General features: G+C 44.2%; 1 protein-coding gene across 1 annotated transcript; it reads right to left on the bottom strand.

Annotated features, from left to right (window-relative positions):
* Positions 1 to 27,924, bottom strand: LOC128841483 (T-cell immunoglobulin and mucin domain-containing protein 4-like). The gene is made up of 8 exons (XM_054036516.1): positions 27,798 to 27,924; positions 20,854 to 21,198; positions 17,666 to 17,893; positions 16,381 to 16,461; positions 6,401 to 6,456; positions 4,296 to 4,386; positions 2,940 to 2,979; positions 1 to 1,441 (listed from the first exon to the last, which is right to left on the bottom strand). The coding sequence occupies exons 1-8, from the start codon at positions 27,844 to 27,846 to the stop codon at positions 1,309 to 1,311; spliced, it is 1,023 nt and encodes a 340-aa protein (XP_053892491.1). The 5' UTR covers positions 27,847 to 27,924; the 3' UTR covers positions 1 to 1,308.
* Between the last annotated feature and the right edge of the window lie 64 nt (positions 27,925 to 27,988).

Here is a 27,988-nt window from a genome sequence, read left to right as displayed (position 1 = left end):
TCCAGGTTAGTTCTTCTCTTTATTATTGTTCACACCACAGCATGTATTCAGGCAGTCAGGTTAGGAGAATATAGAGAACGGTAAACTCTATTCCAGCAGTAATACAGCACCCCCTGACTTCAAGTGGTTTCCATCACATAGAGGGTTTAGAGTTTGGTTCAATGGCTCTCAGCACCCCCACTATACAAATTGTTCCAGCACCCCTGCTGTTATTAGTAAATACGGCTCAGATCCTAAGCATATGTGTAGTCCAGTTGACTTCAGCAAGATTACTCATGTGCTTTGAAGTTACTCATAAGCAAGCAGTTCCAGGGTTGGGGTCAGGGCCGGCTCTGGCTTTTTTGCCGCCCTAGGCAAAAAAGCCACCTGCCGCCCCCCCTTCCCCCAGCGCGGCAGGGGAGGGCGCCGAGCCCGGCCGTGGGCCCGCAATCCCTGACCGGCCGGAGCGCCGGGGGCAGGGGGGTGAGCCCGCCACGGCTCCGCTCTCCCCGGTGGCCAGAGCGCTGGGAGCAGGGCGGAGAGCCCAGCTGGGGCTCTCCACCCTCCTCCCAGCGGCCAGAATGCCGGGGGGAGGGCGGAGAGCTCCCGGCGGCCAGAACGCCGGGGGGAGGGCGGAGAGCCCCCAGCGGCCAGAGCGCCGGGAGGAGGGCGGAGAGCCCGTCTGGGGCTCTCCGCTCTCCCCGGCAGCCAGAGCGCCGGGAGCAGGGCGGCGAGCCCGGCCGGGGCTCTCCGCTCTCCCCGGCGGCCAGAGCATTGGGGGGAGGGCAGCGAACCCAGCCAGGGCTCTCCGCTCTCCCCGACCGGCCAGAGCGCCAGGGGGAGGGCGGCGAGTCCGCCGCGGCTCTCTGCTCTCCCCGACCGGCCGGAGCACCGGGGGGAGGGTGGCGAGCCCACTGCTGCTCCGCTCTCCCCGGCGCGGCCCCGCTCTTGGGCCAGAGCGCCCCGCTGCTCCGCCCCCCTCCAGGCGCCGCCCCACGCACATGCTTGGTGGGCTGGTGCCTGGAGCCGGCCCTGGTTGGGGTTTAAGAGATTAAGAATTCTGAGATGCAAGCAATGGGTAAAATATCTTCTAATAGAGGCCACTTTTTCCAGCAGTTTTAAAGATGGCTCAAGAGGAAAAGGCCCAGATCCTCAGGGGATCCCCTGGAAGTTAGGTGCCTAAAAACCTTTGAGTAAAATCTGCTTCTAGGTTTTACAGTCCCCACAGTTCAGGTGTTTGGATCTGGGTTTTGGTTTGTACCCATCATTATTTCCAGGGTTAGCAAGGAATTAATCCTTATTTTCCAGCCTAGCATGAAAGAGCCTCTTTTAGATGCTGGATTCCACAGGATCGTGACATGTTCCCTGTGATACTGAATGGCCGTCAGGTATCTGCTGCATTGTCAAAAGGGTATTCTCTTCTTCTACTCCGTTGGGAATTTGTTCTCCAGATAAGTCTGAGCTGTAACAAGAAGTGCAGATTATTATTGGGGTAGCAAACAAATACATGGGCCCATCATGGTGGGCCAAATCCTGAGATCCTAACTTAATCTTTGCCTTGGCAAATTCCTATTGAAGTTTGGGGAAAAGAAAACCATTGGGCCAGATCTTCAGCTAATGTAAATTGGCATCTCTGCATTGTCATTAATGGAGTAATGCCGATCTACACCTGCTGGACCATTTCCATTAAAAAAAAAATTAATGGAGATATCCTATCTCCTAGAACTGGAAGGGACCTTGAAAAGTCATCGAGTCCAGCCCCCTGCCTTCACTAGCAGGACCAAGTACTGATTTTGCCCCAGATCTCTAAGTGGTCCCCTGAAGAATTAAACTCACAACGCTGAGTTTAGCAGACCAATGCTCAAACCACTGAGCTATCCCTCCCCCCACATTAAAGTACAGGTTAAGAGAGGGCTTCAAGTCTCAGGCTTGTAGGTGTAAACTGATCTCCATAGGGGATCAGAAAAGAATTTCCCCTTCTCCCATGTTCAGCACAGTAGAATTGGTCATGTGCATGATAAGGCGGATGGCTGGGGGCCGTCTTCCACTGAAAATTCAGCTACTGACTACTGGTAAACATCTGCACTTGATGTGCCAATGGTCAAATTGTTTACAGACCATCCTCTATTCTGACTAAGCAACAAAACATTTCAGAGTATGGTGAAACGATCAGAAATCTCAACTCCTAAAATGCATAGAAAGGAATTTGTGTCAATGGGATCCAAAGAGGATGCTAAACTGTAAAGTAGCTGTGAGATAAACCCCTGTTACGAAGAAAGAATTAGAGTTGCCTCACTCCTCTATTGAGACCTTCATCACGCATAGTATCTTCTTTTGCCTCTTTGGCATGAACTCCTCTTCACTGTGGACTGAACATGAAACTCTTATGTTGTCATGTGTCAGCAGAAGAAACTGTTTTCCTGGTTGGGCACAATAATGGGCCAGATTCTGCCTTCACTTGCTCTGGTGTAAATCATAACTCACCCCATTGAAGTAGCTGGAGTTATACTAGTGTAAAAGTTGTGCAAGTCAGAGGAGAACCAGGCCGGTTGTGCACACCAGATTCTCTTCTCTCTTGTTTACCCCAGTGTAATACCAAAGGGATTATTCCTGATTTACACCCATGTAGCAGGTCAGTCAGGTCCTTATGTGCCATTTCCTCAAGGTGTTCGATCAAATCCTGAAGTGGGTTATTTAGTTCACTGAACTGAAGTCACTACATGACATCAAGCACCACCATTAGCAGTTCTTCAGTGTTCTGGCTGTCTATTTGTTACTCCATTATGTGCAATTTATAAGCAGCAATGCTGGATTGTCTGGAGTAAAGTGGTCTGGAGGTCAGTGTTCTAACACAGCATGTGCAATCTGTCCTGCTCCCATTGCAATCAATGGCAAATCCCATATTGCCTTCAGTAGGATCAAGCTTGGACCCTTTCTTGGGAAATGACAAAACAGATTACCTTTTTATCATATGCAGTTGATACTTCCTCGAGCGTTTATCTAGAAACAAAGCAGTGCTAATTAGAATCTGACAAGGAAAAAAGCCTGGATCCAGCCCCAGCCTGAACATCTACACTGCTGTTTTTAGTCCCACAGCGTGAGCCTAAGTCAGTTTACCCCAAGCTTTGAGACTCGGTGCTGCTGGATTTTTTGCTGTGTAGACGTACCCGCAGTTATACCGGCCTGTGTCGGGAGTAATTCCAGTAAACTCAATGTATTTTCACAAGTGCTAAACCTGTGTCAGTCAGATCAGAATCAAGCCAGTTACATGCATGTGTGATGAACGGGCTTTGGCTTCTTAGAGGTTTCTTCCTACCACATCACGGCCGGCAGTGAATTCCTCCTAAACTCTTCCCGTCCTGCCTGTCAGGAAAGCAAACCTCCACCAAACGAACAGGGGGACATGATCTCCAGGGGAATAAAGTACACTGAAGTGTTTAAAAGTCAACGCACATGGATACGTGTGTAAGCAGTAATGTTCTGGAGTGAAATAGGTTCATTGCACTTGTACAGAAAAACGTCACCAGTGCTGGTTTTACTGGCTGCCAATTCATCAGGATTCTCCTCACTCGTGGAATCAAGGTAACACCGTGATAAGGTTAATTCCCCTAGCCTCTTGCACGAGAGATCATCCTTTTGATAAGCAATAAGTACTGTGAGCCTCATTCTCTTTTCACATTGCTTTTCCATTACATGGGTGTTACTCCATTAACACCACTGGGAGAAACAGGCTCTGTATAGCCACCAAACTCTGTTTCAATTGAGTCACTCCAGATTTAAACCACTGTAACGGAGAGCACAATTTGCCCATTGTACATATCTATATATCGAACTGCTTCCAAGAACAAATTCTGTAGTTTTGTAGTGCTGTTACTTATGTATTAAGCTTAAGTTTTTAAGCATCCGTTTCCCTGTGTCTGGATTTGCAATTCAACATCAGCCTTCCGTTATGCATCTCCAAAATACCTTCAACCTGATTCTCCTCTTTAACGTCAGTGGTGTTACATCCGTGTAAAACTAGCATGAGGTTAGAATCGAGTTCCTTCTCCATAGTGGGTTGCTTATGACCAGACCCCACTTTTTGCCCAGTTTTCACTAAATAAGAACAAATTGTTTTCACATATTTGCAGGCAGCAAGAATCAAAAGCACTCAGACAATGAACAGCAAGATATAATGTATAGTTCACATCTGCCTTGTGTCAGCAATTCAATATTTCAATTCAATATTTGGAGGACAGAAAGATGCAAAAGAGATCCACATCAGACCAGCAGCCAATGCAGAGCATTAAGATGGACACCTACCCTCAAATACTTACATGTCAATAACACTACCAGCAAGAATGTGAAGAGAAGAATGACCGTCACTACCACACTGATGATTACTGTTGGAATTTCATTCTGTAGGTGCTAATGGGGTGGAAGAAAGCAGAAAAGACTTTTAAACTATGATTTTTCTCTGGTAAGTTTAATTGAGGTCTGGTTGATCTAACCAATAAGTACTCTGAAATGTCTGCAATCAGCAGGAGTTTGCAACGTAAATTTCAGGATGGATTTTCTGAGCCTTCCTCATGAATACTGAAGAAAAATCAGGAATTCTACGTGCAACTTTGTGGTATGTTTTGAAAGGTAGTTGGAGTGTGTATTGTGGTAATTCCAAGCTTATTTTTGTTTTGCATAAGTTGGAGATTTGGCAAAACTACAGGTTGCTTTTGCAAAATCTCCTTGGGTGGGTTTGGTTAAGCAGACCCCAAACCCAAACTAGGCCTCAGTTTATCTGAACCCATAGGGCCAGATCCTGGCCCCCATTATGAAATGGTTGTCTCTCCCAACCAACAATATGCAGTGTTGCTTTAGCCATGTCGGTACCAGGATATTAGCTAGACAAGGTGGGTGAGGTAATATTTTTTATGGAACCAACTTCTGTTAGTGAGAGACACGAGCTTTCGAGCTACATAGAGCGTTTCTTCAAGTCTGGGAAAGGTACAGATCTGTGTAGCTCGAAAGCTTGTCTCTCTCATCAACAGAAGTTGGTCCCATAAAAGATATTACCTTAACCAACTATAGATTTTTAGACTTCACTAGCCAAGAAGGGAAAAAGTCCGATTCACAGGTTGTAGCACAAAGCCATCAGTGAACACCACTGGCTGAACCTCAAAGATGGGTTACCTGGTATTTGTCCCTTTCAAACACTGCCCTGTTCCCATGGAAGCAGACAGAATGGTTTGAATCTGAGGAATTTTATCTGCAAAGTACATGAATATTTTATACAGTGAGAAAAATTTAATTCTGGAACAGAGGGGAGGCAGCAAAGAATCATGGTGCCCAGCACATCTGGAACCAGGGCCGGCTCCAGCTTTTTTGCCGCCCCAAGCAGCGGCAGAAATAAATAAATAAATAAAGCCGCGATCGGCAATTCGGCAGCCAGTCCTTCCCTCCAAGAGGGACTGAGGGACCCGCTGCCGAATTGCCACCAAAGACCCGGACGTGCCGTCCCTTTCCATTGGCCGCCCCAAGCACCTGCTTCCTGCGCTGGTGCCTGGAGCCGGCCCTGTCTGGAACAGTTCTGGGGTGCGAGACCGGGGAGGCATAGGAACTTTTCCTTGCCACTCACACAGCCATTGGAATCTGATCTTATAAAAATCTGTGTGTTGCAGTTGGTCAGACTCAACATGACACACACTCTAGCCCTCTCCCCTTTCATGTCAGATCAGCTTGTACAGGTCATCCACACACAACTGATCTGTAAGGACAAACTAGCCGAAAGGCTGCTGTGTGGAACAGTAGAGGACAAAAGGTAGGTGACATGAAAAATGGCACAACACATCAGCCAATGTTTCTTGCACCTTCCTTTGAACCATTTGGTTCTGGTCACTGTCAAAGACAGCATACTGGACGAGATGGACCATAGGTCTGAGCCAGTCTGGGAATTCCTATGTTCCCATGTAACAATTTTAAACCACCTACCATGCTACTTTGCAGGCAGTGTGAACTTAACATAAAACACTATTTAAAAGACTGACAGGTCAGGCAGGCTGTTAGCTAATCAGACATTTCTGAGCAGGGCTGGGCTAATAGCAGATTTTTGAGTTCTGTGGTTGAGCTGAAAAATAACAATCAAAGCAATAATTTTGTTCAACTCAAAATACATTTTGGAAGGTTTTGTTTTGTTTTCCAGCGTTTTAAAACTTTCAGTTTTTTACATTCTGGCACAATATGTCTTTCTGAAACTAAAGGCAAAATGTTTTTGACATTTCCAAAAAATAGATTTTAAACTTTTTTTTTCAGCTCAAACACTTCATCAAATGTGACCTAAATTCACAAAAGGTTTCAGTCAAACCAAATTTGCATTTTTTTGGTGGAAAAACTGTTTGCATGAAAATTTTTGCCCAGCTCTGCTTCTCAGACTTAGAATAGTTTTTACCTGTGCTGGATTATCTACACTTTCCTCCGACTGGAGTTTTGAATCTTTTGAAGTCTCTGACAACAGAAAAAGCAGAGAATAAAATGAGTATGGGCCGAAGTCTGATACCCTTGTCGAACAGAACCTAACTATATGAAGTCAAATTTGTGAAGGTCTTATTCACTGTCAGTAAGCATGTCAGAATCTGGCCCCAAATAAAAAAGAAGCTTTAAATTGTAGGATGAATCTCATTCGTAGCTTAGGAATGGCAAATATTTATCAGGAAATGTGTCAATATTCATCAGGAAAGGGTGAAGTCACAAGAACTAACAGTGAAGAACAGCAGAAAGAAACTTACCTTCCTGTGACGAAATTTTCACTCCGATGAGCATGCCAGTAAATCAGATGTGGTGAATAAGGGCTAAGACCATTCATTTTAATTTCTATTAGAATTATGTGTTACCACGGTAACTTGAAGATGCTGATACGATTTAAAATATCACAGGAAAAATCTGTAGTGTCCGGTGTTTTCCCACAAATGCCCCTGCAATTATATTGCAGCTTGATCTGTCTATCTGAGTGTCTATATGGTTTTCATTACTGGGGTATCGGAGCATCTCACAATCTTTAATGCATTTATGCTTACAAAAGCCCTGTGACATAGGGATGAGGTATTACCCCCATCTGTAAAACTGAGGCACGGGCAGACTAAGTGACTTGCCCAAGATCCCACAGAAGTTTTTGGTGGAGTAGGGAATTGAACCCTGAATTCCTGAGTCATAAGTGAGTACCCTAAGCACTGGGCGGGCTTTCCTCCCTTGCTCTTAAGCAACATCTAACCAAACAACGTTAAGCAATGTTAAGAGGGCCTAACATGAAAGTGCAAACTGCTGTAAAATGTAAAAAGCGAACAATGTTAAGAACCATTCAGACAGGGAGAGATAATAAGAGAGAAAATATCATAATGCCTCTATATAAATCCATGGTACCCCACACCTGGAATACTGGGTGCAGTTCTGGTCACCCCATACTAGAAATGGAAAAGGTACAGAAAAGGGCAATACAAATGATTAAGGGCATGGAATAGCTTTCATATGAGCAGAGATTAAATAAAGTCTGGGACTGTTCAGCTTAAAAAAGAGACAAATGAGGGGGAATAGGACAGAGGTCTATCAATCATGACGGGTGGGGAGAAAGGGAATAAGGAAGTATTATTTACCCTGCACATAACACAAGAACCAGGGGTCACCCCATGAAGTTAACAGGCAACAGGTTTAAAAGAAAACAAAAGGAAGTACTTCTTCACACAACACACAATCAGCCTGTGAAACGCATTGCCAGGGGACGTTGTGAAGGCCAAACCTATAACTGGGTGGAAAAAATTAGATAAGTTCCCCCAATGGCTATTAGCCAACATGGTCAGGGACGCAACCTCATGCTCTGAGTGTCCCTAAACCTCTGACTGCCAGAAGCCGGGACTGGACAACAGGGGATGGATCACTTGATAATTACCCTGTTCTATTTATTCCCCCAGAAGCGTCTGGCACTGGCCACTGTCAGAAAATAGGATTCTAGTTTAGATGGACCATTTGTCTGACCCAATATGGCTGTTTTTATGTAGTTTCTTTAGCTTGTAAAATAAGGAAACTGTGGTCCCAACACAGTGAATTTCTATTGCATCACAAAGTGCAATGCTCTGCAAAGCTTTGTTTGCTCATTTCTTATTTAAACCATGTTCACAGTGAACTTTAAATCACGCCCTGGTGATATAGTGCTAGCAATGGACTGGCCTTTGTTTATAATGGACCCAGTTCTGCAAGGTACTGACGTCTTAGAGTTGAGAGCAGTAAGCTCCTCACTTAAATGCCTCACAGGATCGGGACTCTTGTGATTAAAGGGCAGCCCACTGAACTCAATGCGTTACTGGGTTGGGCGTGTTAATATTCTAACAGACTGCTGCCGTGACATTACAGATCATGCTCAGAAGGCAAATGTGTGATATAAAAAGTAACCACATGATCTATACTGGCAAAAACATGCTGATGCCTGAATGAGTCACATGCACATTCACCCGTACATAGAAAAAGGCTTCCTAAGACCACATGTGTGGTAAGTGTTTGAGCGTGGGACTTCACTAAATGGTAACTTAACTGACTACCATTCTAGACTCAAGCCAATCAATGTGGTGAACAAGATATCATCCGTATTTCAATTTATAATGACGATTTAGATGGATGTGAGGGAACGTTTGTTCTTTAGAATTTAATTACTGTGCTGAATATAATTAAATTTGTTATATTAAAAAATGAAGCTGTGTTTTTATGTATATTAAATCCCCCATTGTGGACAACAGTTTTCCTTGTACTTCTGATATAATATTCTGTCCTCTTTGCTCCCCCTCGAACTGTTTCCCTTTGTATTTATCTTGAATGAAACAAAAATAAAATTTTTAAAAAGACTGGTGAGTGGAGCAGTGGAAAGGTAGCTAATAAAAAGGGACCCGATTCTGACTTGACTTACAACTCCACTGCTTCCAGACTGGGCCCCTCCTAATACAGAAGGTTTTATCAGTTGGGGCCTGCGTCTAGCATTCTTCTGATCCAACTTCAGGCTACTGCGTTCCACCATCTTGGAGTTCATTAATTCCAGAAGCACATTCCTCCAGGTGCTGCTTTTGCAGGAATATACAACAATGAATGAAATGATGTGTGATGCTTGTCATTAAAACAGTAGGGAGCAGTTTGCCAAACTGGCCTCCTAAATTACACATGCAAATGTAGAGTTCGCCAGTTTACGCGGGAATTTAGGTGCTCAGTTAGGTGGGGATATTGGATTTGTGCACGCAGGTCAGCTGGCTAGGTTTGAGCATTTAGCCCACAGAATTTGAAATGTTTGTTTAGACAGAGAGATCAATTTCAATCCTCGCTTTCACTCCAAGATTTCACTACCAATGTACTAACCTTAACTTATACCACGCTTAAAGGGCAGTTTGCTTTTAACCAATGTATTGCGTTGAACACATCTGTTCACAAAGGACCTAATGCAATGGCATGATAAATGGAATTAAAGCCAGCGGCAAAAATTGGCCTCTCGTTTTGTATTCGATATCATTCAGCTGCTCTTCCGTGTTTTGTCACTTACCTCTACTTCACTCTGTTCTTGGGAGAAGTAAGTCATAATTCCTTTGAATGGGTGTGTGAGAGTGTGACTCATTTAAACAGTGGTGTGTTGTTTGCTGGTTCAGGCTCTGTGATTGCTCTTGATACCACACTGTTCCATTTAGAGTTCCAGCTAGAACATCAGCAGGGCAGCCCTTTTGTAAAATAATGTACTCAACACAATAACACATTGACTGCATTTCCTCCTGCGTTGGGTCAGGGCCATCTGTGCTGGATTCCCATCCCGATCAAAAAGCAATAATCATCTGATTTCTGGCATACATTCCTCCTTAGCTATACTAAAGAGGCTGCTCTAACAAAACATGCCTTCAGCAAAGGACCAATTATCCAAGGACCTGCTAAAGTAAATGAGAACCATCAGGAGACATAGTACCCCAGTAGGCAGAATACTGCAGGTCTCAATCCAGCAGTCCTGCTACGTGATAAATACCAGTAGTGGTCATGAGAATGGCTTGGATCATTGTATTTAATGTCAATAATGTTCTCCCTACCCACAGAGCAATCTTTTTTTAGGTATATAAGAAATAGATGCACTTTTATTCAATCCTTGTGACTAGCAGGTGGAAAAAATGTGGTCACTGAAACAAAATGGATGTTTAAAAAAAATACAAAATGTGCCACCAAAACCTAGAATTAATTCAAATATTCCATTTTCATAACACCAACGAGACAATTCAAAGAGCGGGCATTATGGGTGTTCACTAAAACAGAGAGATCCAAATTAGCTATCAGATTGAGTCTCTAAATATTGGACAGGCACTAATTAAGGCCCCATACTTAAGTTAGGAATAGCCTTGTGGTATGAAATAAGAGATTACTGTACTGGCCGAGCGAAGAGGGGAGTGGGGGCACACGGAGCCCCTGGCATGGGAGGGAGGATGGGGATTATGGTATGGGGGGAGGGGGAAATGGAGGGTACATATAGCCCTTGGCATGAGGGACAGGGGGTGCAGAGAGTCCCTGAAATAGAGAGGGATGGGAGTGTGGCACACAGGTAACTTGTGGAGGTGGGCATGGGGGGGGGGTGCAAAAGGCCCCTGGTGTGTGGGCAATGCACAGCCTACAGAAGCAACAATCCCACTTCTCCTTTCTACAGGATGTAGCAATACACTCAGGGACAAACAATGCTTCGCTGGAGTCGTGGCGGGGAGGGGCTTGCCATCGACTTCAGTGCAATCAGGCCTTTGCCCTAAATGAATGGCTTGTGAATTTAAAACTGCAACAATAACATAGACAGAATAAATGTGCCTCTGAACTGCTCAGCAACCACCTGCAGAACCGTGCTGTGCTCCACAGATTAGGCTGTGGAGTGCAGAGATGAACTATTTAACCAGAAGATGGTACGGGCCATGCATCTATATTGGATTTCCTGCCCCAACCACAGGCTGTCCTTATGAGGAATAAAGCAGTGTACTTTTCCTAAGGGCAGTAGAAAGATTTGAATTCCATGGGTCATATTCGGCTCTCAGTCAGATAGCTTTCAGTGGAGTTACCCTGCACGTACACCTGAGAGGAGGGGCCTCTCCTTATGTCCCTGTTCTCTATTGTTTGTGCAGGATAATATAAAAAAACGGAACTTCTCAGCTTTCTTCCTAAACTGCCTGTCCATCCCACTTAATTAATCTCCACTGACAACTCCACTGTCCTCCGCAAACCCATAGACACCTACAAGGCTACGGCAAATATAAAAATTAATTATACTCTCCAGACCTTCACTGAGTTCCTCTTTCACCGAGTCTCCCGCAGGTGTCAAGGGAAATGTAGCATCAGAAACAGCATTCACTTCACTCGCCTCAGAGACTGTCTGGACCATAACTGGGGGAACTGCCCCTGGAATTAAAATAAACAGAAACTTCTAACAGAGTCCCAGGACTCCTGGGGTTCACCCCAGTTTTCAGAGCTTTCACAATACAGTAGGCCTGTCCTGTTATTTTGCTGAAATAAGCTGTGCTACATTTAATCAGTATGCATGAGTAGCATACTGAAGTCAGAGCCACTGTAACAAAGAGGTCCAAATACTGTCAAGTCACTTTCCACAATGTATTATTTTCAGCCACTGATTCCCCCTAGAGCAGACCACACCCAGATCAAATCTAGCCACCTTACAGGATAATTTGGCTCATTCCCTGGAAGGCACTAGCATGTAAACATGGCGACATTCTCTCTACCTGTAGCAAATGGATTGTCTGTGGATGTGTGAACATGATCAGGCCTCACAGTAGATGTTTGGACAGTGGCAACTGCAGTCACTGAAACAAAGCAGAAGAAGACAACAAGCTAAAATCAGTTCCTCGAGTAAACATTGCTTGGGAATGCAGAAGCTCAGAAGAGGAAGGACGGCAACACGTGATTTCATCAGTCCTGTGGCTGCCTTTCTCAGACATGGAATGCAGAAGGAAACAGACAGAGGGTAGGTCTACACTGTGTGAAAAGATCCATAGCATTGCATCTCAGAGCCAAGGTCAACTGACTTGGGCTGGCAGGACTCAGGCTGAGGGGCTAAAAATAGCCGTGTAGACTGACCTGGGCTCTGAAACTTGGCGCCACTGGTTTTTATTGCAGTGCAGACATACACCGAGTGATCTGATTATGGAGTTTAAGCTGCAATGTTTTACTATGTTTTTCTACTCCAGCAAGGTGCTTTGCAGACCATTCAGAACACGGGTTACCACTTACAGAGTAAGCATTTTCACATGTTCTTTGCACTGGATCAAATAAATCACTTTAGGCTACAGCATGGGAGAAGATATCATTCAGTGGTTCCCCCAAGTAACCTAATAAATGTTTCATCGGTCAGCTTAAAAATGATGTTTTGTACTCCAGTAACATCCCTGCAGAGCAATGCCCAGCTGATGGCGCATAAGGAAGGAACGTGGAAGGTACAGGATGTAGGCCTGGGCCCAAAGTGCGAAAGGTAGAGCTGAATATGGAGCCAGCCCTGGATTTCAGTCTAGCCACAAAATTCAGATCAGAGTTAGATTCAAACACCTCATCCCCTCACCCTGCTACCTCTGAACCTTGAGGGTCCTACTAGCAAAGGCTATGCAGAACGCACCTATGGTGCTTTGCCTCCATTTCGGATGCTGAAAGAACGAGGGGCTAAAAGCTCAGTGTGATGCTAGGAACTGTGTGGGCTGACTTTGTGGGTAAGCTGCTCCCACACAGCTCTATCCATCGCTACTCAGTCCTGATTTGCAATACCTCCTGCTGCTCAAGTTCTTAGCCTTTCCCAAACAAAGCCTGCCAATGGGGGCTAACGGGCTATGAGACTTGAATGAATATCCACAAGGGCCAGCAAACTCCTGTTCACTTGTGTCTTAATCAGGGAGGGAGCTACAAGGCCGGAACAAATGTTTCCCTCAAAAAGTGAGACAGTGTTTTTAGAAAGCCCATGTTCTCCTCAGGCATCAGCTGTGTCTGAAAAAACAGGAAAGCAAAATGTGCCTACAAGAAGTGAATGAACCAAGAGAATTTCTCAGATCTGTTGTTCTTGGGGCCCTTGGGAGACAGTATGGCGCTAGCAATGGCTTTCCCAAGGTCAGATTTCCTCTTTTTTAAGCCCTTATTTGCTGACATTTCCACAAGTGGGCTATTGACATTGGGGAAAAAAAACACAGGTCACTTTTCTAAGTGTCACTCTTCTAATTTGACCTTTCTGGCAGCTTGTGAATTTTAACTGTTCTGTGAAAAAAAAATCCAGTGTTTGAATTTCTTTCATCATTTGTTTCAAATCAGTTTAACTGCGAAACTATGGTTTTGTAGGACTGAAATCGCAGCCTCTATATTATTATTTGCAGTAGAGGAAAGAGTTGATGGTGCCTCATGAGAAAGTAATGAGCTCATATGCAAACAAACGTAGCAGTGAGAGTGTTGAAGTATGATTGGCCGGGTGAAGGAAGCATCCAGCGTGGTCAAACCTAACATGGCCTCGTTTGTTTAATTATGAGACAAAGGATCTATTTTGCATCCCAATTATTTCTACCTTGAAGGAGGACTGGAGGTGACATTATTCGAGGGTTGTTGTAATTCCCTGCTGCTTTCCGTAATCACAAGGAGTTAAATAATTTAGATAGTTAAATAATTTAAATAAATTTCACATTTGGGGACAATATATACCTTCAAGTCAGCGGCACTGCTATGGGTACCCGCATGGCCCCACAATATGCCAACATTTTTATGGCTGACTTAGAACAACGCTTCCTTAGCTCTCGTCCCCTAACGCCCCTACTCTACTTGCGCTACATTGATGACATCTTCATCATCTGGACCCATGGAAAAGAAGCCCTTGAGGAATTTCACCATGATTTCAATAATTTCCATCCCACCATCAACCTCAGCCTAGATCAATCCACACAAGCGGTCCATTTCCTGTACACTACTGTGCTAATAAGCGATGGTCACATCAATACCACCCTATACTGGAAACCTACTGACCGCTACACTTACCTACATGCCTCCAGCTTCCATCCAGGACACACCACACGATCCATTGTCTACAGCCAAGCTCTAAGATATAACCGCATTTGCTCCAATCCCTCGGATAGAGACAAGCACCTACAAGATCTCTATCAAGCATTCTTAAAACTACAATACCCACCTGCTGAAGTGAAAAAACAGATTGACAGAGCCAGACGAGTACCCAGAAGTCACCTCCTACAAGACAGGCCCAACAAAGAAAATAACAGAACACCACTAGCTGTCACCTTCAGCCCCCAACTAAAACCTCTCCAGCGCATCATCAGAGATCTACAACCTATCCTGAAAGATGATCCTTTACTCTCACAGATCTTGGGAGACAGACCTGTCCTCGCTTACAGACAACCCCCCAACCTAAAGCAAATACTCACCAGCAACCACACATCACTGAACAAAACCACTAACCCAGGAACCTATCCTTGTAACAAACCCCGATGCCAACTCTGTCCACATATCTATTCAAGTGACATCATCATAGGACCTAATCACATCAGCCATACCATCAGGGGCTCGTTCACCTGCACATCTACCAATGTGATCTATGCCATCATGTGCCAGCAATGCCCCTCTGCCATGTACATTGGCCAAACCGGACAGTCTCTACGCAAAAGAATTAATGGACACAAATCTGACATCAGGAATCAAAATACTCAAAAACCAGTGGGAGAACACTTTAACCTGTCTGGTCATTCAGTGACAGACCTGCGGGTGGCTATATTACAACAGAAAAACTTCAAAAACAGACTCCAAAGAGAGACTGCAGAGCTAGAATTGATATGCAAACTAGACACAATCAACTCCGGTTTGAATAAGGACTGGGAATGGCTGAGCCATTACAAACGTTGACTATCTCCCCTTGTAAGTACTCTCACACTTCTTATCACACTGTCTGTACTCGGCTAGCTTGATTATCACTTCAAAAGTTTTTTTTTTTTTTTTTTTTCTCTTAATTAATTGGCCTCTCAGAGTTAGTAAGACAACTCCCACCTGTTTATGCTCTCTGTATGTGTGTATATATATCTCCTCATTATATGTTCCATTCTATATGCATCCGAAGAAGTGGGCTGTAGTCCACGAAAGCTTATGCTCTAATAAATTTGTTAGTCTCTAAGGTGCCACAAGTACTCCTGTTCTTCTTTTTTTAGATAGGAGGGGACTGGTGTTGCCTACCTACTGTGTGCCACTGAATGTTCTGTGCTAGATCCAGTGTCAATGGGTGTTTTTCTTTGACTTCAATGGGCTCTGGGTAAGATGCTTCATGAGCCTGCATAACCCGCTGGTGAGTGTGTGGTACAGGTTGCCCCTGGGGCCGATCCACGCAAGCTGTGGCAGCTCCCACTTACAGAGGCTTGGCTCTTTAACTCAGGCTGTAGCAACTCATGCCTTTAGTTCTGGAGGTCCCTGGTTCAGTCCCTGGTGTGCTGGCCAAGAGGGCGGCTGCCACATTTGAACTGATGTCAGATCAAATCTCAGAAAGCAGTACCTTGGACCAGGACAGGACTCAGGAACAAACAAGGCCCGTTCCAGTTAGTGAAGTGGGGAACTGTTACAGCCTGACAGAGATTGACATGCATTAGAGACTCTACGGTAGTGAACTACTGGCCTCCAATTTCCATTGGGATACTAGAAACTGTGTGTAATGGTGCGTCGTCACCTCAAGAGTGCCCCTTGTGTCAGGATGCGGTGTTGCAGAGGTTTGCATCTCCAGCACCCCCTGCAGGCCTTCTGTCTTTGTGTGTCACTCAGCCCGCTGGCTGAGAAGCGGCTAGTTCAAACCCTTCCAGACTAACAAAATGTGCAAGTGTAGTCCAAGGTCCCAGAGAATCAACCTATCCTCTGGGCCACCTGTTCAACCCTTCCCATGGGTTTCCCCACCTTCCCTGGCTCAGGTATCAAGCACTGGCCCACCCAGCCCAAGTTTTCACAGGAACCAGCCAGCCTTCAGGTTCTCCCTCCATACTGAACTCCCTCAGCCTATCTATAAGGCCCAGGTATCTGTTGAGTTCATCAGCTGATTGTCCTTTAGTCCCATGCTCTCTGGCTGACAAGTAATGATCTAATTACTGCCTCAGTGGCGTGAATGTGCCTAACTGGCCTTTAACCCTTTCTCGCCCATGATGTGGATTCACTCATCATACTGTGATTTCCTTATCAGCTGTAGCATTTTGATCTGAGTCAGCATCCACAGGGACACGTGATACAGATTGTTTCCAGATGATTAAATAACTATAAATGAAGCTTTGATACACATTCAAGAACAGCCAACACTTCTGGTTATGACGACTTGTCAGAGCTCTGAACCCAGTGATCAAATGTCTTCTGCACCTGTATTATTATCACACACACCTGTACTGAGAACACCTTCTGTAGTGAAAGCAGGATCGACATTTTCAGTCCTCTCGGAGATCAGATCTGTAGTTGGTGATTCTGTAGTCATGGAGACAAAATAAGATGCTTAAAAAGACCATTTTTTAAAAAACATGGTGTTCCAAATTGCTGGTGCAATTTTGAGCTGCTAGCTAAATGTGGGTGAAAATTTGTAGACACCATTTATGTCTGCAGTTCAGGTGCCTAACTATGTTAACTTACTTCACTGGCAATTCTGGTGCATAGTCATCTAAATGCATTCAGCTGTGGGCATACTGAATTGTGCCTGCCTTTAACTGTGGGTACAAAGTTATGGGTGCAGTATTGGAGGCCATTTGTGAAAATCTGTCCCAAAATGTTCATGTTACAATGAGTATCAAACAAGATAAAAACTGGGAAGGGTTGCAAGCAGCATTGTGTGCAGACTTCAGTCTGGGGAAATGAAGTCACTGACAGATAAAATTGGAGATAAACAAGACCAACATAAGCATTAAGAAAATGAATGAAAGAGCAAGTACTTTATCAGTGCTGCCATCTAATTAATAATAAGGTCCTGATGCAGGAATGCCCTGAAGAATGTGCTTCATTTTAAGTATGTTTGTGAGTCCCATTGACTTCATCAACCACTGCAGGTGCTTAAGCAACCTTCCTCAACAGGGGTGTTTTCCTGAATTGGGGCCCAAGTTAGTACAAAGACTAGAGTGGATCTGTTGTCCCCCCATCACTCACTACCAGCCTCAGAGGCCCTCTAAACAAGAGGATCTAGTCTCCGGAAAGTCTCTAAGTAGCATGGGTGTTCACACTGCAAAGGTGCTTGAGGAAAACAAGAAAGAGCAGAAGGGAAGGGAAGTGGAACTGGACTTTGTCTTGTGGAGCAGGGAAGACAGCACCGAGAGAGATGTATGAATGCAACAGGGATAAGTGTATATGACACAGAAGAGTCAGCACTACTTCTGGGCACAGTGAAACCTACAACATTCATTCCTAAAGTGCCTTCCAGGAGAGAATTGAAGATGATGGAGTTACTGTAAATTTATACCAGTATCAGTGAAAAGACATCAGAACGAAACAAAGTTACATAAAAGTTACACACCAAAGTAGACTGAAAGCATCCCTCACTTAATAGATAAAAGAACAGGTAATTCATCAGCGTGTGCTGGGGTAACAGGAATGCTCCATATTAAGGTATGTTTTTCTGCCCTTTTTGTGCCAACCTCGCCATGGCATAGTGAGAGAGTTGCTCAGAGCCATCTGTTTTTCATACCTGCAGTAGGGAGAACGTGTTCTGTTGTGAAAAAAATGAAATCATCATCTTCAGTGCACGCAGAAGCTGTCTGAAAAATGGTTGTCGGGGAAGGAAAGGTTGTTGGGAGGGCAGTTGTGGTTGTCGTTGGGGGAGCAGTGGGTGTTGGGAGTGCACTACTGGTTATCAGGGGCGGAGTAGTGGATGTTGGGACGGCAGTTGTGATTGTCTTTGCGGGAGGAGTGCGTGCTGAAATGAAATAAAGAGAAGACGGATCAGAACATCTTCAAAAGAACTTAAGTAAAACAAAGCCAAACCATAACTGAATTTAAACAATCTATTTGCCAAAACTCTGAGAAGAGGCTGATGAACAGGTGCTTTAAAAGGCCAGTTAACTAGGTAAGAAATGAGTCCCAAATAGAGCTGGTTGGAAAACTTTTTTTTTTTGCATGGCCAACGTTGACTTTTTGGGGTCCAAAAATGGACGATCCAAAAACTGAAAATTTACAGCCAAAATCCCTAAAGCCGAACATTTCTGGGTTTGGAATTTTCAGTTTTTTGATGAAAAATCAATTTTTTTCAAGGAAAGCAGACACTTTCTGTGAATATTTTTGTTAAGTTAAAAAAAAACCCTCAATTTTCTGTCAAAAAAGAAAAAAAATGGTGAGAGATAACGTTTGACCAGCCATTATCCCAAGTTGTGCTGTGACTTCACTAGTTCCTCCCCATGATTAGAGGCAGCTGTGAATTTTGTAATAGTTTTTTTGTCGAAAAATGCTGATTCATGAAAATCAAGACTGTTCACAAAACAGGATTGGGTTTGATGAATTTCCTGACTCAAAAAAATAAATACCTCCCTCCCCCCCAAAAAAAAAAGTGTTAAGAAAAGAACATTTCAAAAGAGTCAAAAGGGAACATTTCAAAAGAGTCAAAAGGAAACATTTTGATTTTTTTTCAAAATGAAAAATTCCAATCTTCCAGTTCAGAATGACTCTTCATTTTGAAATTTAGACTAATTAGATTGAAAAAGGTTTTAAAAGGTCAAAGTCAAAAAGAAACATTTCAAAATTTGCATAGCAAAATGTTTTGATTGACCTGAAATGGAAAAAAAAGAACAGTTCTTTGGTTTGTGAATTTTTCGGTTTGTGAATATTTTCAAGATTTTGACTTTTTGTCCTGATTCAAGACAAGAAAAAATTTCATTCTTGAAAATATTCATGGGATGAGAATCCGTTTCCCACCCAGCTCTTGCATGATGAGGTAAGATTGTTCGCTCCTGTATGCCTATACGTGTCCGCTCATAGTTTAGAGCACAGCACAGATCACTGGCCTTGAATGTTCAGTAGTCACCAAGCACACCCCTGTTTCTCTATAAAGAGAGACAAAGAGGGTGAAGTAATATATTTTATTGGACCATGAGTTACACAGAGCTCTTTTGTCAGGTCTGAGAAAGGCACTCAGAGTGTCACAGTTAGATACAAGGTGGAACAGATTAACATAAGTAGTTAGCACATACTCTAAGGGACCATTCAAGATGAAGTGCCCCATTAACACTTCTGAAGTCATAGGACAAAAAGGGGGGTCAGTGGGTTACAGATTGTTGTAATAAGCCATAAATCCAGTGTCTTTATGAAGACCATGATTTTTAGTGTCTAGCGTAGTTATGAATTTATTCTCCCAGACTTGTCTTTTGGAAGTGTTGTGCAGGTTCCTTTGAGGATGAGGACTGAGAGGTCAGATATGGAGTGATCTCTTTGTGAAAAGTTTCAGAGTAGCAGCCGTGTTAGTCTGTATCAGCAAAAACAACAAAGAGTCCTTGTGGCACCTTAGAGACTAACAAATTTATCTGGGCATAAGCTTTCGTGGGCAAGAACTTACTTCATCAGATGCATGGAGTGGAAAATACAGGCGCAGGTATAAATACATGAAAAGATGGGAGTTGCCTTACCAAGTGTGAGGTGAATTTAACGAGACAATTCAACTGACAGCAGGATACCAAGGGAGGAAAAATAACTTTTGAAGTGGTAATGAGAGTAGCCCATTTCAGACAGTTGACAAGAAGCCATCACCTACAGCCTCCAACTAAAACCTCTTCAGCGCATCATCAAGGATCCACAACCTATCCTGAAGGACGATCCCTCACTCTCACAGACCCTGGGGGACAGGCCAGTCCTCGCTTACAGACAGCCCCCCAACAAGAAGCAAATACTCACTACCAACTACACACCACACAACAAAAACACCAACCCAAGAACCAAACCCTGCAACAAACCCCAGTGTCAACTCTGTCCACATATCTATTCAAGGGACACCATCATAGGACCTAACCACATCAGCCACACCATCAGGGGCTCATTCACCTGCACATCTACCAAGGTGATATATGCCATCATGTGCCAGCAATGCCCCTCTGCCATGTACATTGGCCAAACCGGACAGTTTCTACACAAAAGAATAAATGGACACAAATCTGACATCAGGAATCATAACATTCAAAAACCAGTAGAGAACACTTCAACCTCCCTGGTCACTCAATAACAGACCTAGAAGTGGCAATTCTTCTAGAAAAAAACTTCAAAAACAGACTCCAACGTGAAACTGCAGAACTGGAATTAATTTGCAAACTGGACACCATCGCATTAGGCCTGAATAAAGATTGGGAGTGGTTGGGTCATTATAAAACCTAAACCTAATTTCCCCAATACTAATTTCCCCCTACTGTTACTCACACCTTCTTGTCAACTGTCTGAAATGAGCCATTCTCATTACCACTACAAAAGTTATTTTTCCTCCCTTGGTATCCTGCTGTCAGTTGACTTGTCTCGTTAGACTAACCTTACACTTGGTAAGGCAATTCACATCTTTTCATGTATTTATACCTGCTCTTGTATTTTCCACTCCATGCATCTGATGAAGTGGGTTCTAGCCCATGAAAGCTTATCCCCAAATAAATTTGTTTGTGGAAAGTGGTCACCCACAGGTGATACGGTGTTTTTGTCTTTTATCATTTTTCTGTGTGAGTTCCTTTGAGAGCATAGTGATCGGCTGGTGTCACCCACATAGCTGTTATTGGGGCATTTCTACATAGGTTTTTTTCTAGGCTTTGGAACTCTTTTCACTTTGCTACCACTCTCTAAGGTACATAGTCTAAGCCTCAATGGCAGAAGAATGGATTTCTCTCTACAGAGAGAGAAGAGAGTTTTGCTCACCTCTGTAAATCTGCAAATTCAGGTTTCGTTTGATATCATTGAACCATCCAGGGATCTCTATGCGACAGCAGTATGTCCCTCTGTCTTCGTGGTCCACATTCCTTATAGTCAGAGACACATCCCCTTTGGTGATAGAACCCTGGAGTTGGTATCTGCCAGACTGTTTAGATATCACCTTCTGCCCATCAGTGCGAACAATTTCACTGCTGCATTTAGATGACGGACAGATCCCCCGGCCCCAGCACATGACATGGAGGTCATGCGTTTCTCTAACGCTGTAGGTGCAGGGGAGCCTGACAGACTGCCCCACCTTCGCTCTCACTGTCGTGTCAGACACACCGTGTGCTGGGGAGGAAGAGCAGGAAAAGCAAAGTCAAGACTTTTTACTCCATGGATACACAGCCCTGCTCCTCAATCTCACGCAGTACCGTATCCCGAGAACAGGACAGTCAGGTAAATATTTAAGTAAGAAGGGGAGAACACTCCTCTTGCCTTTCTGCCATGCACCTTGCATTCGTTATTTTGTTTTAATAGTGGAATAGTGACCCCTTTGGGTCATCCCAGTCTGAGCCCTGCCTGAGAGACCTTCTAAGATACCCTGGGAAAGGACATAAGCAAGTGTTATTAGCAAAGAAGATGGCAGCCTTCCCAGTCTTGATCAGAGGCCTGCATCTTGTAGTATATTAGTCTTTGCTCTCATTGTCCTGCAGTTGTGCAGTGCAGTGGGATGAGCAGACTTATGACCACCAGAATGCTCCCTACTCAACCAACAAGGTGAGGAACACAGAGCCAATGGCTCCAGTGTGGGAGGAGAAGGAGGTACAAGGTGATGGGAGGTCAATATTCACTTACCCTGAGGGAAGGGCGGGGGACAAAGACAAGGAATGCTCCCATCTCTCCTGAGCTGTGGAGAGTACTATTATTAATTATTATTATTTATTTTTTTCCAGGCATCCTGGCAAAGGAGATGCCCGAGGAGGGAGTACACAGCAACCATCTTTTAAAACCCGTGGGGTGCCAATTGGTGGGTCTATTGGAATGGAGACGATTTTACTTGCACTTGAGCACCGCAGATTCCACAGGGAAGCTGAGAAAATGGGACCCAGGTTACTCAGGAAAAAGTCTTTCGCCTTTCAATCCCAGCCCCAATTGGTCTGAAAGTGGTTGTCATCTATTTGGTGACCTGGTGTGAAATGAATTTGGCAGTCTCACTCCATCCCCATCTCTGCCCTGCCCTGCCCCCCACCCCCCAAATGTTGTCACAATTGGATCTAAATGCCTGTCTCAGCAGTAAGCCCCAAAATCACCCCGGTGTGTCTAGAGGTGGTCTCTCCACTCAGGGTTGAGGTACATTGGCAGGCCAGTGCTAGAAACTTGCTCTGCCGTTGCTTATGCTGTGCCTGTTCTGAGAATAAATAAAAGTAGGTCTTCATTCTGTAGAGCTGGCTCCACACATCCCTCCTCTCCCCCCCAGTTATCAAATGGGCCAGCACCTTTCCTGGACACTGCATTCACCTGAATACCAAGCACACTGAACCGGATGCTCCTCACGTAGCCCACTGTAAACCTGGAGTAACTCCACTGGAGCGACACGGCAAGAGCCGGCTCGGGCTATCAGCGTGTTCAGCTTCACTTTGCGTTTATAGACAAACCCATCTCATTTAGCCCCGGGTTTGTCTCCCTGCCACACAGCACCCCTGGCTGGAGGGCTGTGGGTGTGATTCTGAAATCAGAGCTAACCGGGATGGTTCTTTTAGCTAAGGGCACTATAATAAAAAAGAAGAGTTCACATATTGGGGCAAATTCTCTGCTGGCCTAACTCCATTGACTTGAGGGGACATTAGCCAATGGAGGATTTGGCCCCTCCTGTCTGTTCCAGGCTGTATGATCTGCCCCATATCCCCTGAAGTTTTAATTATGATTTCTACCTTCCTTGTATTCTGTCCCTGGTCATTTCTAGCATCGTGTTCAACAAGGGCCATAAGGAGGAGCATGTCTCTCTGGGTTTGCCTTGCTCCAGCCCACACCCTGCCCTGCATCTGGCCTTGTTCCTAGCCTGAGTACTAACCCGCCTGAACCCCTAGTATGCATTCAGGAGGGTAGCCTGAGCAACCGCCCATGCTACCCCCAGCTTCACGGCTATTTTGAGCAGACTACTGGAGCTGGGAAGTACCTCCCAGCGGCAGTGTAGTTGTACCTTTAGTTCAGTTAAACAAAATCACACTATTGGCTGTATCTAGGGCCCTACCAAATTCACAGCCATGAAAAACGCGTCACAGACCGTGAAATCTGGTCTCCCTCCATGAAATCTGGTCTTTTGTGTGCTTTTACCCTGCACTATACCGATCTCTTGGGGGAGACCAGGGTTTCTCCAAGGAGTTGCGGGGGGGTGGATCACAAGGTTATTTTAGGAGGTCACAGTACTGCCACCCTTACTTCTGTGCTGACTTCAGAACTGGGCGGCCGGAAAGCGGTGGCTGTAGGCCAGACACCCAGCTCTGAAGGCAGTGCCCTGCAGGCAGCAGTGCAGAAGATGGCCATGCCAGGCCATCCTTACTTCTGCGCTGCTGCTGGTGGGGGCTCTGCCTTCAGAACAGGGTTCTCAGCCAGCAGCCACTGCTCTCCAGCTGCCCAGCTCTGAAGGCAGCACCGTCGCCAGCAGCAGCACAGAAATAAGGGCAGTAGTACCACAACTCCCCCTACAAAAACCTTGTGACCCCCCCAAACTCCTTTTTGGGTGAGGACCCCTACAATTACAACACTGTCACATTTCAGATTTAAATAGCTGAAATCATTACATTTATTATTTTTAAAATCCTATGACCGTGAAATTGACCAAAATGGACTGTGAATTTGGTAGGCCCCTAGCTATATCTATACACAAATACTTCCATTAGGGGCTGATTCTTGGCCCAATACTCACATTAAGTAGCAACTACTCATATGAGTCCCACGGAGGTCAGTGTGCCTACCCAGTAAGTCTACTCCGTGCAATTGTTGATGAATTGCCCCCCTATGTTTAAAGTCATATAAAGGTCAAAACACAACTGAGCTCATAATTGGCTGCTCACACCATATTTATCAATGTCTCTTTTGGGTCATCGGCAGTGTTAGAACCTGTGGCCTCCAGTGCTAAAAGCATACACCTCTGCTACTTGATATAAGGGAGTAACTCCATTAGGGGGTAACTGTAATAGACTCTTTTCCTCTTATGTAGACTAGCTAGTAAAGGGGATGCAAAAATGCATATGTTTCTAGTGTGGGTTGTACGTTAGAGCTGGTTGAAAAAGGAATAATTTTTGCAAAAAAATCTTTACTTTTTTTGTTGAAAAAATATTGATTTTTTCCCTTCCAGCTCTATTGTTCATATTTGCTTAGAGCAAGTTAGATATAGCATGAGTACCAGGTTCTCCAGGGGCTGAGTTGATAAAAGGATAAATATGGTTTGACTTCTCACTCTGTTGTGTCGAAACCTGGCAGTTCCAAGATTTAACAATGCTGAGCTAGGTTAAGATGGGTGAGAAGTGACTAATGGTCATTTTGACCCCTATGTTTCCATATAAAGATACTACTGACGCAACCACAAATGAAGGCCTAAAAACTGACTTTCTTTCAGGCTGAAGGAGTAGTGGGTAAAGGGTCCTCAGGGGCCTCCTAGTTAGGTCAATAATGGACATGGTAATGGGTTAGAAATATTTTGGATTCCCTGTGGCTGTGGCAATCCCAGTGTGATTCTGGCTCAACAGAAAGCATCAGATACCCTGGAGCTAGGTTAGCTTGCCTGCTGAATCTCAATGGGACTGGGGAAGGGGCAAAATCAATTCTTGTCTCTCACTTGCATAATGACAGGTTTCAGAGTAGCAGCCGTGTTAGTCTGTATCCGCAAAAAGAAGAACAGGAGTACTTGTGGCACCTTATTGACTAACAAATTTATTAGAGCATAAGCTTTCGTGGACTACAGCCCACTTCTTCGGATGCCCACGAAAGCTTATGCTCTAATAAATTTGTTAGTCAATAAGGTGCCACAAGTACTCCTGTTCTTTTTGTCTCTCACTGTTTTCTACCAATATCCCAATCTTTCCCTGGTTTTCAGATAGTGGTTTAAGAATATTGCAGTTACTGTAAGTATTAGAATGGCTACTTCATCCTGTTTGGCATTTTAACAGTTCTATACACCATGGACAACATTTCCAAACCTGGGTGACTAAGGTTAGGCTACTCAGTCCATATTTAGGCATCTAGGACCGAATTTTCAGAAGTGACTAAGTGATTTAGGAGCACAAGGCCGACTGAAAGTTAGACTTGTGCTCTTAAGGCACATAGGCTCTTCTGAAAATTCCCCCTAGATGCCTAAATATGGATTTAGGAGCCTAACTCAAGGCACCCAGGTTTGGAAATTGTGGCCAGTATACTACCCAGTCTCTCGAGTTTTTCTAATTCTCCTTGTAACATGCATCTCTTGTAGTCCTTCTGCACCAGATTTTACATGGAAGATAATTAATTCTCTGCTTCCACAACGTTTTGGGTGGGATTTCTGAAAGTGCTCCATGTTGCTATAACTCTCCTCCCACTTTACTTCCATTGGGAGTTTTACCGTTGACATTAATCTGAACAGAATGCAGCCAAGGCAGAGAGCTTTACCAAATCCCATGCTTTGTCTCATTTTATAAAAGCATTACTCCAATAATATTTAAACCTGGGGCTGGAAGCTCAGCTCAGGGCAGGCAGGAAAAGTTAGATTTAAAAAAAAAAAAAAAAATTACTTCTGTGTTGTTGTTAGAGTTATCCAAAGCTATCTTAATAACCAACAGAACCTACACACAACTTTTGCATATAAAGGGGAACCAAATAGAACATCTGAATAATTAATAAACTGTTTAACTAATACATTCTTCTGCATTGGCACTTTTTACAATCTTCTAAGAGGTCACGTATATATTTACAATCTTATATGTGTATAGGGATATACTGTATATACACATACAGAAACAATGAATGTGAGTCACGTACATGTTTACAACCTTATACGTGGCTAGGGGTGTATATACAAATAGAAACAATGAATACCATTTGCTCTGTAACTTTCCAAAAATAAAATGAATCTCGCTTTGTCTTCTGAAGATATAGATTCATAGATTCATAGATTCATAGATTCTAGGACTGGAAGGGACCTCGAGAGGTCATCGAGTCCAGTCCCCTGCCCGCATGGCAGGACCAAATACTGCCTAGACCATCCCTAGTAGACATTTATCTAACCTACCCTTAAATATCTCCAGAGACGGAGATTCCACAACCTCCCTAGGCAATTTGTTCCAGTGTTTAACCACCCTGACAGTTAGGAACTTTTTCCTAATGTCCAATCTAGACCTCCCTTGCTGCAGTTTAAACCCATTGTTTCTGGTTCTATCCTTAGAGGCTAAGGTGAACAAGTTCTCTCCCTCCTCCTTATGACACCCTTTTATATACCTGAAAACTGCTATCATGTCCCCTCTCAGTCTTCTCTTTTCCAAACTAAACAAACCCAATTCTTTCAGCCTTCCTTCATAGGTCATGTTCTCAAGACCTTTAATCATTCTTGTTGCTCTTCTTTGGACCCTTTCCAGTTTCTCCACATCTTTTTTAAAATGCGGCGCCCAGAACTGGACACAATACTCCAGCTGAGGCCTAACCAGAGCAGAGTAGAGCGGAAGAATGACTTCTCGTGTCTTGCTCACAACACACCTGTTAATGCATCCCAGAATCATGTTTGCTTTGTTTGCAACAGCATCACACTGTTGACTCATATTTAGCTTGTGGTCCACTATAACCCCTAGATCCCTTTCTGCCGTACTCCTTCCTAGACAGTCTTTTCCCATTCTGTATGTGTGAAATTGATTTTTCCTTCCTAAGTGGAGCACTTTGCATTTGTCTTTGTTAAACTTCATCCTGTTTAACTCAGACCATTTCTCCAATTTGTCCAGATCATTTTGAATTATGACCCTGTCCTCCAAAGTAGTTGCAATCCCTCCCAGTTTGGTATCATCCGCAAACTTAATAAGCGTACTTTCTATGCCAATATCTAAGTCGTTGATGAAGATATTGAACAGAGCCGGTCCCAAAACAGACCCCTGCGGTACCCCACTCGTTACGCCTTTCCAGCAGGATTGGGAACCATTAATAACAACTCTCTGAGTACGATTATCCAGCCAGTTATGCACCCACCTTATAGTAGCCCCATCTAATTTGTATTTGCCTAGTTTATCGATAAGAATATCATGCGAGACCGTATCAAATGCCTTACTAAAGTCTAGGTATACCACATCCACCGCTTCACCCTTATCCACAAGGCTCGTTATCCTATCAAAGAAAGCTATCAGATTGGTTTGACATGATTTGTTCTTCACAAATCCATGCTGGCTATTCCCTATCACCTTACCACCTTCCAAGTGTTGGCAGATGATTTCCTTAATTACTTGCTCCATTATCTTCCCTGGCACAGAAGTTAAACTAACTGGTCTGTAGTTACCTGGGTTGTTTTTAGTTCCCTTTTTATAGATGGGCACTATATTTGCCCTTTTCCAGTCTTCTGGAATCTCTCCCGTCTCCCATGACTTTCCAAAGATAATAGCTAGAGGCTCAGATACCTCCTCTATTAGCTCCTTGAGTATTCTAGGATGCATTTCATCAGGCCCGGGTGACTTGCAGGCATCTAACTTTTCTAAGTGATTTTTAACTTGTTCTTTTTTTATTTTATCCGCTAAACCTACCCCCTTCCCATTAGCATTCACTATGTTAGGCATTCCTTCAGACTTCTCGGTGAAGACCGAAACAAAGAAGTCATTAAGCATCTCTGCCATTTCCAAGTTTCCTGTTACTGTTTCTCCCTCTTCACTAAGCAGTGGGCCTACCCTGTCTTTGGTCTTCCTCTTGCTTCCTATACACTGGTAAAGCAAGCAAACACTCACCTATACACAGCTGTAGCACGATCCAGCGAAGCAACAGGGAATGGGCCATTCAGGCTGATTAGAAACTCCAGGAATGTACCAGAACTGACAGAGGACCAGCCCGTACACTTTTCAGAAATGCTGAGTGAGCCTGGCTGTAGGATAATTTCTCTTTTTTTAGGCTTTACATACTGCAACCGCCTCTTCTCCAG

This window comes from Malaclemys terrapin, chromosome 8 (genome assembly GCF_027887155.1).
Source record: "Malaclemys terrapin pileata isolate rMalTer1 chromosome 8, rMalTer1.hap1, whole genome shotgun sequence".
In the NCBI taxonomy this organism is placed as follows: Eukaryota; Metazoa; Chordata; order Testudines; family Emydidae; genus Malaclemys; species Malaclemys terrapin.
This window is presented reverse-complemented; position numbering and strand designations above follow the sequence as displayed.